The following is a 9,301-nucleotide window of genomic DNA, read 5'->3' as shown; positions in this document are numbered from 1 at the left end:
TCTGGAAGCTGTACACCCCTAGGAACAAGCCAAGTCTCCCTGGAACTCATACATAGTTCCTGGAGGACAGCTGGGCTTCACTGGGATAGATGCCTTGAGGAAACTATTAGTAAAAGCAAAATGCTATTAGAAGGCATCCTTTCAAAACTACGCCATTTACACAGCGCTACAGGAACACCATCCCCTTCATCCCAGCAGCACAGAGGAGAAATCAGGACAGCTCTTCAACAACAACAACAACAAATTTAATTGTGTTCGGCCAAGAAACAAACATATACAAAGAAAAATACATTTCCATTAAAAAAAAATTCACCGTCCCTGGGCATCTGAGCCGAGCCACTCTCCATTCACAGCTCTGTGGCGCTGCAGAGTACCTGGCAAGGCAGGGACCGCGACTCTGAGCAACTGCCGTGTGACCTGGCCAAAGCTGGAGAGCAGTCTGCACCAGGGCGGCAGAGCACAGTTACGTGACATACAAAATATTTCTGAAAAAATATGCATTTTAAATAAAGAACTTATAACAACTTCAACTTTATACAAAATATTACGGTTGCCATTTCAGTGTCTCAATTCTAGGAACTATTTTCGAACTCTCGACATTTTCCACCCCACGTCCATCTCTGCAGTCTCTTCCTCCAGAGAGCTCTGTCTCTGTCCAGCTCAGTCCAAAGTACCTAAAAATGAAGAAAAAAAAAAAATTATAGACTCAGGAATCAGAAATGCAGTTATGTGAACAAATGAAACTTGTTTACAAGCTGCCAAAGCAATATGCAGTAATTTTTTCAAGTTTAAGCAAATCCACACGAGTAACACAAGATCTAGCTAAAAAGTATTGTACGTGTCCCAGGGTCCACTTGATTTGTGTTTCACCTCTCAGAGAGGGGCATACCAAGTTACACTATTAATTACTAAAGATGTGGAAACAGAGGGCTCTGCAAATGATTAAGTTCTCTCTCTCCCAAGAAGATTACACAAAATATTGAAACCAAGTGAAACCAAGTAGAAACTCACCTTCCAAAAAAGCGAATTCATCAATAGCTTCAATGGCATTATCTGCAAAGCAAATTGAAAACAATTAACATAGATAAACCGACTCCGTATTTGCATCTTCTTCAAATAATAGCAGCATTTGAAATTACATCACAGTACAGTGACCAATTTCAAAGAGGTTTACTTGGTTTGGAGCTGGTGTGTGAAATTACTAGTGTAATATTTGGTAGAAGTTTTTCTCTCCCATCTTCAGAGAAAGAAAGAGAAGCAGCTATGATTGCTTCGTCACACTGGGACACGTGGAAAAATCCTCCGTCCTAGCAACCCTTTGCTAAGGATAGCACAGAATATGCTCTCGTACCCAGGTCTTTTCTCTGCAGAGTTTTCCTTTTTCCTTGCTGAGCGTACACATAAGCATCTTTGGCTATTGTTTCAACAAACAACTCCTGCAACACAAAAACAACACAGTTTCACACAGGGGATGAGAGAGGGAAGAGAGAATATCCTGAGGAAAAGAAAGGTCCTACAAGACTTTAGGAAGAAACTAGATTCTCCATCTTAAAATTTCCCCTTTCCAATAAATAGCTCTGAAAATAACAAATGAAACTGTTGGACAGTGATGCACATGATAAGCAACAAGGGAGCAGAGAAGTCCAAGAGTGTATTGGACAGAGATGGTTCCCCTGAACACCTCTGGGATACCAGCTACACACCAGCGGCTCCCCGGGCGCCTTCTGAAGGAGGAGAGGTGTCCTGTGCTCAGGGGATGAAGCGGATTGAGCACAACTGTCCTCGCGTGCCACCCACGGACACCTCGGCTGCGGGAAGCAGATGCCCAGCAGCAGGCCTAGGAGTTACTGCAGGGAGAGGCCGGAAGGGAGAGACCAGAGCATAGGCAGGGATGCTTTCACAGGATGCCAAAGGCATCCCACCAACCGCACCTCGCCTGTGCAATGGGAGACACCTTCCAAAGGAGGAAAAAAACCCCGTCCCGTTACACGTTGCTCCGATCCGCACATCGCAAACCCTCAACGTGCGATCAGGGTGAGCTGGAAATCCACCCGAGCGGGCACGGAGCCGTCTGGGGGACGCAAAGCCCCGGCGCTTCCCTGCCGCGGCCCGGGGGCTGAGCGCCTACGGGAGGGAGCCCTGCCCAGAGCAGGCTTCCACAGCCACGGACCGCGTCGTGGAAGACAGCGGCAACCTCAGGGCGTTTCCTCGGGCGGGCTTCGGTGGGATCCCCGGCGAAGGGAGCGGCGCTGCCGCCGCGGGCAGCAGCACGGCCGGCCGTTCCCGCCGCTGCCCCAGCTTTCTGCCGGCGGCGCCTCTCGGCGCGGGGCCGAGCGGGAGCAAAGCCGGCAGCCGCCCCGCCGCCGGGGTGCTTCCAGGCGGATCGAGGGGCGGCAGGGCGAGGGCAGGGGCTACCGTCCCGCTTCCCACCGGGAGAGCTCGGGACAGGCGCCCAGCTACCCCTCGCTGCCCGCGGCGGCTCCGCCCGCTGACCGGACGAGGCGTCGGTTGGGAGAGCCGGGAGAGGAAACCCCTCAAACCCTCCAAAGAAAGAAAAAAAACAAAAAACCAAACTCTTAGAAAAAGCCAAGCGAGCGGCTCCACATCCCACAGACGCCGAGCGCAGCGCCGGGGGATGCGGCTCCCAGCGGCGGCCTGGCGCGGCCCGGCCGGCTCCCTCAGCCCGGGGGCCCGGCAGCAGCGCGGGGCGGGCTGGCGGCCTCCCAGCCGCGGCAGCCGCCTCAGGGCCGCCTCGCAGGCCGCTGGGGCCTCCCGCGCCAACCGGGCACCGCCGCCCCTCACCGTGGCCCGCGCCAGGACGAAGACGGCCTCCTGGCTGGCCAGGCTGACGTCCGGGTCCGCCTTCACCAGCGCCTTCACCCGCGCCAGCGGCAGCCGGGCCAGGCGGGCCGGCCCCGGCCCCGGCGGCCCCGCACCCGCCGCCTCCTCCCCCGGCCCCGCCGCCTCCGCGCCCGCCACCGGCACCGGCACGGGCACCGGCACCGGCACCGGCACCGGCACCGGCACGGCCCCCGCCGCCGCCGCCATCCCGCGCCCAGGGCCGCGCCTGCGCGGGGCCGCCGGGCGGAGCGGGGCCGCCACGGAGGGGGGACGGGAGGGCCGGGCGGGGGAGGGCCCGGCCCCGCCGATCGGGCGGCCGCTGCGGAGTCTCCGCCCGGCGGGGCCCGGAGCCCGCGGAGGGGCTGTGCCGGCAGCGGGGCTGCCCGCGGAGCCGGGGGGGCTCAGCCCCCCCCAACACGGCCCTTGAGCTCCCCATCACCCCCCAGCACGGGCCTCGGACCTCCCTGCCACCCCCAAATACGGCCCTTCATCCTCCCCTTCACCCCCATGCCCCCAAACATGGCCCTTGAGCTTCCTGTCACCCCCATTCCCCCTCAACACGGGCCTCGAGCTCCCCATCATCCCTGTCCTCCTCAAAGACGGCCTTTGGGGACTCCCCGTCACTCCCCGTCCCCCAAACACGGCTCTTCGGCCTTCCTCTCCCCCCAAACAGGGCTCTGCCCTCCCCACGGCAGTGGCACTGGGGCAGTGGAGCAGGTGGTAATGGGGACCCACCTCTCCGAGGAGGTGGCGGTCGCTGCCGCCCGCCTGCCCTGTGCCCCCACATCGCCTCCCCGTGGGTCCGGTGTGGGACCTCCTGACACCCTCTCTCCGTCCCACCTCCGGCTGGTGGGATCAAACCCACCAGTGCCCACCCTGGGCACCCACCACCTTCCACAGGACCCCCCGGGGCCACCACCCTTGGCCAACACATGCCCATCCCAGCCTACTCCATGTCCTTGACGCACCGTCTTATCCTTAACACCATCCACAGGCAGGAGCCACCGCGGGCACTGCTGGTGGGACATCTTCCCAAAGGGCTGGAGGGACACGTCACCCCGGGGCGGGGACATCAGTGCCTGCCCGCAGCCAGCCGGAGCATCCCTGCCATGGGGCTTGACTTCACGTCTCAGACCTTTGCTGCCTCTGAGGCAATAAACAGTGAAACCAGGATGTTTCAACACAGAGATGGCCCAACTCAGCCCCACGCCGTGCAGAGCGCTTCCCCTGCTTCCCGGCGGAGGTCGGCTCTTCAACAGAGCAAATGTCCTCCGGTTTTGGATACGCCAGAAAGCCGTAGCCCTCTCCCCAGCCCTCCTGCGCTCCTCCAGAGCTCGGCTGCGCAGGGCCATGCTGGTTTTGCCGTGTGACCCCCGTGAATCGCCTCCACCCTTGCACGTCCCATGGGGCTCTGAAGACCTGACCTGCAGCAGGTTCACATCGGCCACCGTCAGATGAGAACGTAACCCACCCTCCCGGTCCTCGCGGCAGCCCGTCCCTCACATCCCGGCGTCACTCCCCGAACCCCAGGCTCTTTTTGGGATGAGACTGTCTTATGGGCAGCAGGGCTTGGTGGGCTTCAAGCTTACCAACAGCCGCAGAGTCCAAGCTAGCGGTGCCCTAAGAGCTGCTCCTCCTCCTCCTCCTCCTCCTCCTCCTCCTCCTCGTGCTGTTTCACGGTCAGGCTACAGCGACTTCCTGGTGTTGCACACAGCTTCTCACCAACCGTTAGGAAAGAGCTTCTGGTTTCAGGGGAGGGGGACTTCGGAGAGGCTCGCCTTGCACAGGTCGTCCTGCTTGGATGCCACCAGTGGTCTTTAGAAAGGAGGTGAGCACGCAGGAAAGCGTCCGCTGATGGAAAATGGTGAGTAAGAACCGGACCTGGGCTGCGCTGGACCTGGGGATGGGGCGCAGGGAGCGGAGCCATGTCTCCTGCTTGGAAAGGCTTTGGCGGTGTCCTTGCGAGGGGCTGGATCCTGCTGAGACTCTCGCTCCTCCTGGAAGACAAAGTCCTCCTGTACGTCTGAGCTGGTCGGAGCTTCAAAGGTCTCTGACCAGTTCCTGGGCTCAGTGTGAGATTTGCTGGGTGACGTTGGGCTGGATATAAACATCTGTGAAAGAGGAGGAGGCCACACTCTGCCGCTGAGTCCAGGAGAGAACCCACCAGCACAAAATGTGTTGAAAAACCGGGAACTGATCACGGTGACAGCGGTGCTGTATCCCACAGGTACACCTGAGGGCTCTGTGCAAGTCCCAGCTCATGGAACAGCTCCAAAATCGATGGTTACAAACCTCTGAATCATTCAGTTGCCAAAAATCCCAGCGGCATGTTTGGGAATCTGGAAAAAGTTGCTTTTTTTCACTAGTTTGGGTGAAAGCTCCACTGCCTGGTGTGCAGGAAACAGTGAATTTGCGCTGCTTTATCACAGGCTATGCTCAGAGTGCTGCATTTGCAGCGTTTACCAGGGAAATTGGGGTGACTGCCTGGGGATGCAAGGGGAACTTGCACTTACTTGGGTATATATACATTTGAGCACTTATGTCTAAAAATATTGCACTAGCTTCTTTGCATACTAGCCCTTCTGTTGTGAAAGAAAAAAATTACGCAAGCACAAACCCAAACTGAAATCCCAGAGGGAGGAGAACTTCAAAATCAAAGCCTACGGCTTGCCAATGGCAAGCGGAGCAGCCAGCTCCGGTGCAAAGGGACACGGTGGTCCTGCGACAAGGGGGTGGGAGAAAGATGGGGGAGGGTACGATGATCCCTCCCCTCCCATAAGGTCCATCTGAGAAGCTTAGGAAAAATGTAACCCCATCCCACCTGAGCTTTGTGCCGTACCTCGAACCTGGCACTCTTCTTCCGAAAGTCATTCAGCCTCCTCCTGGCAGCCTTTTTCTGGAGGCTTCAGAAAAAGGCGCTTTTTGGTCGTTCAGGAAGCCGGGGCCAGCTCTGCGCTGGGGCCGGCGTGTCCCAGTTCACGTGTGCACGGTGTGAGCGGCACAGGAAACGCACTGGTCAGAAAAGTAGGGCAGATCGGCTGCCTCTTGGCCTTTTTTTTTGCACGCAGGCTTTGGCAGGATGAGTTTCAGCAGCGCCGTCCCGCGTTTTCCTCCAGGGAGGGATGCTGACGGCTCTGTGTGGTCTCCCCCACCAACTCCTGCCCAACTGCCCCAGGTTCACCATGGACTTCATGGGAACCGGGATCGGGGCAAGGCAGGTTGCTCCCATCTGAGCCCTGGGCGATCTCTAGATCTCAAATTTTGCCCTCAGGAGCTTTGCTACTAGTAGGGTATAATCCCCTACCCAATCCCTCTGTTTTGATGGTCCCTGGTAGTGGACGAAGGGTCGATCAGACCGAAAGACTCCATGAAATGCCTCCTGGATGCCCTCATGGTGGTGGGACCTGTTCCCGATCTGGTGCAGCCCAGTGTTGTTTTCTCAGACACGTTCCAGGACCGCTTTGAGCAAAGACCACATTTCATGGAGGATGCTCAGTGTCAGGCCATGTTGAAGAAATACTGCATTCCCCAGGGGCGCTTTGGCTCATTTTCCTCCATGGTCTTTTAACTGGAGCTTTTCTTAATGGTTGCAGACACATCTGGAGGGGAAAGAGGCCGTGGTGAGGCACCTACGGGCGAAGCTCCAAGGGAACAGGAAAGACCCTCCCGAAGCGGGCGGCTGGCCGGAGAGTCGCTCTGCAGCATCCCCTGCAACGGAGCCGGGACAGACGCCCGCACCAGGCTCCAAGGGTGAGCCACCTCCGGAGCCCCCCCGGACCAGGAAGGTGGACTTCAGCAGGGCTTCTCCATCTTACAGTAAAGGTCAGAGTGTGGAACAGCATTTGCCTCCTCATCCCATCTGTGAGACCCCGGGATGGATGGTGCGACTGAAGAAGGGGATTGCTCAAGATGCCAGCTTCCACCCAGCCCCTGCAAAGCCAGGAGGAGGAGACACGTTGAACAAGGAGGTGGGAGCCACCTCCGATCCTCCCCAGAGTAACCCAGCCCAGCAGACACGGCCACTTGCCAAAGACAAGGGTGCTCCAGCGGTTCCTGCCAAAGGCACAGCCGTTGCAGCCTCCCTGGATGCTGCGGGAAGCCCCCACGGGAGAGGGCACCCAGCTCTGCCTCGGAGGAAGCCTTTGCCACATATCAAGGTGCTGGGAGCAAGGCCGGCCAAGCCCAGGCGCCCTCCTGTCGTGGATCTGGAGAAGTTTGGTGCGGCTGCGTGTCCTGGGACGCCCGTCCGTCCTGCCACGGAGCCACCGAGGAGCGCTCGGCTGGGTACGGCCAGGCACCTGCAAGTCCCCCAGAGAAGGATGCCGCTTGCTCGGGAAGGAAAATCTCCCCAGTTAGAGTCTGGAGCTCCTGGGAGATGGAAATATTGGAGGGGCTGACGGAGGGGTGGGGGTTGGTAATGCCAAAGGGGCTTTTATAGGCATAGCATGCGAAAAGGAATGAGAGAGGACAGTAGGTGAAGAAACGAAGGGGACTAAGTGCCCTGTCCCTGGCTGGGGACAAGTATCAGGCTCTGGGGTGCTCGTGGGGAGTAGGGTTGGAGTAAGTAACATGAGGGATGCTGACAAACTAGAGTGAGCCCAGTGCAGGGCACTAAGATGGTTGGGGGCTGGAGCACGTGGGGAAAGAGAGGCTGAGACCCAGGCTTGTTTAGCCAGGAGGAGAGAGAGTGAAGGGGAGATCTTCTCACTGCCCACAGCTCCCGAAAGGGAGGAGAAGATGGAGCCACACTCTTCCCAGAGGTGCCCGGCAGCAGGAACAGAGGTGACAGGCATGAGCTGCAGTAGGAGAAATTCCAGTTAGATATTAGAAGAAGTCTCTTTACTGTGAGAGCGGTGCAGCCCTGCGGCAGGCACCAGGGAGATGGGTATCTCCATCCTTGGAGATACTCAGTTGTCACCTGGATGAGGCCCTAAACAACCTGCTCTAGCTCTGAGGCCAGCCCTGCTCTGAGCAGGAGGTTGGATGAGAGACTCCAGTGGTCCTTTCCAACCAGTGTGGCTGTAAGAGCAGACAAGCCTGCCTGGTGGGAAGCAGAGCTGGTCTCCATCCCATGGGCAAGAAGCACTTACACACCCTTTGGCCAAGGGGCAGAGGCTCTCTGAAGCTGGCAGCACGTTGCCTGCGACACCGTCCGCCTCCAAGCCTGAGGGAGCTGCCGAGACTCCCCGGGCAGAGCTGGAGCTATGGCCACCGGGGGCCATGGTGCTGGCTTGGTGTGCCCTCCTCACCGGCTGTCCGTGGGACGCAGGGCTTGGTGCCTCTTGGATGTGGTGGTTCTCCGTTCGGCATGAGCGCTGCCATGCTCCACAGTGGCCTTCCAGATCTGGGCAGATTTGTTGGTTTCTAACAGCTGCCACTCTGCTAATCCTCACTCTGGGTGATGAAACCTGTTTCAGATCCCATTTCTTGCTCAACTCCTCTAAGTTCTTGTTCACCACCCTCTTTAAAGGATGGCTCATGCCATAGCCGCGGGGTAGAGGGCAACCATGAGAGTAGAGCCACTCTTCCTTTCCTTATGAGAACTGCAAAACCTAGCTGGTTTATGTTATAAGACATTATTGTTGTGTTAGCACTCAGAGGCCTTTCTCAGGCCCGGCCGTGCTGTTGTGCTGGGAGATGCTCACCCACTGAGAGCAGTCCCGGCCCTGGGTTGAGTGGCCCTGGCAGAGGAGGGAGTGATCTGCTCTCCGCGTGTCCTAGAAACCAGCAGTTTTCAAGTATTTCTTTGTCTCATGGGTACTGAGGCAATTTTGAACATCTAGAATTACACCCCTGCCCTGATTTGGCTGTTTTTGTTAATTTTTAGGGCAATCTTACAATATTTAGGGCCTGGTATATGATTGCACATTACTTGGTACAATAACCCAGCAGAGCTGCGATGCCCCGCAGATCTTCGTGCCAGTTGTTGGTTGGTCTGGTTGACCAGGCTGGTGACAGCTACGAGGCTGGTGATAAAACTAACGGGATCTTAGCAGGGATGTAGGCACGCCAGCGATCGTACAGGGTGCAGCAGCATGTTCTGGCTGATGATGCTCCTGAGCACGTGGAGATATCCAGGACTTGCCCTGACTCTCGTACAGATCTGGAGTTACACCACATTCAAAATACCCATTTTGGCCTCTTCCCCTCCCCTTTCGTCACTGGTCCAGGGAGAAAGTAACATTAGGGACTTAAGAATGGGAAAATATATATTAAAGCTCCCCAGTGAGCTCCCCGATGAGCCGTGCCCCAGTGTGCTGGAAGGAAAGAAAATCCCCAGATGGGCCATGGAGTAAAAACTCCTCGCTGGATCCAGATGTGCAGTCAGTTTTATCTCCCCGCATCCCTCTGCACTAAATCAAGCCCAAGGCAGCTCTGACCTCAAGGTGGGTGATAGAGTCGAGGAGAAAATATGAAATAATCCCTTGGTGCTCACTCCCATTCCTCTTTTTACCATAGG

The 9,301-nt window shown here is 57.2% G+C and overlaps 1 protein-coding gene across 1 annotated transcript; it reads right to left on the bottom strand.

The window, feature by feature from the left end:
• Positions 1-223: 223 nt before the first annotated feature.
• LOC127025716 (DNA polymerase epsilon subunit 4-like) lies at positions 224-6,234 on the bottom strand. The gene is made up of 6 exons (XM_050910804.1): positions 6,146-6,234; positions 5,681-5,744; positions 2,803-2,964; positions 1,352-1,436; positions 1,012-1,053; positions 224-674 (listed from the first exon to the last, which is right to left on the bottom strand). Exons 1-6 carry the CDS (start codon positions 6,232-6,234, stop codon positions 661-663), a joined length of 456 nt encoding a protein of 151 aa, XP_050766761.1. The 3' UTR covers positions 224-660.
• Between the last annotated feature and the right edge of the window lie 3,067 nt (positions 6,235-9,301).

The sequence above is a fragment of the Gymnogyps californianus genome, chromosome 24 (genome assembly GCF_018139145.2).
Source record: "Gymnogyps californianus isolate 813 chromosome 24, ASM1813914v2, whole genome shotgun sequence".
Taxonomy (NCBI): Eukaryota; Metazoa; Chordata; class Aves; order Accipitriformes; family Cathartidae; genus Gymnogyps; species Gymnogyps californianus.
Note: the sequence above shows the minus strand (reverse complement) of the source record. Positions and strands in the feature narration are given on the sequence as shown.

Bases quoted from the DNA above. Each gene is read 5' to 3' on its own strand.
- LOC127025716 (XM_050910804.1), bottom strand. From the start codon at position 6,234: ATGAGGGCATCCAGGAGGCATTTCATGGAGTCTTTCGGTCTGATCGAC. The intron at 1,437-2,802 runs GTGAGGGGCGGC...TTTGTGTTGCAG, and splicing joins TCGTCCTGGCGCGGGCCACG to GAGTTGTTTGTTGAAACAAT. The intron at 1,054-1,351 runs GTACGAGAGCAT...TTTGCTTTGCAG, and splicing joins TCTGCAGAGAAAAGACCTGG to ATAATGCCATTGAAGCTATT.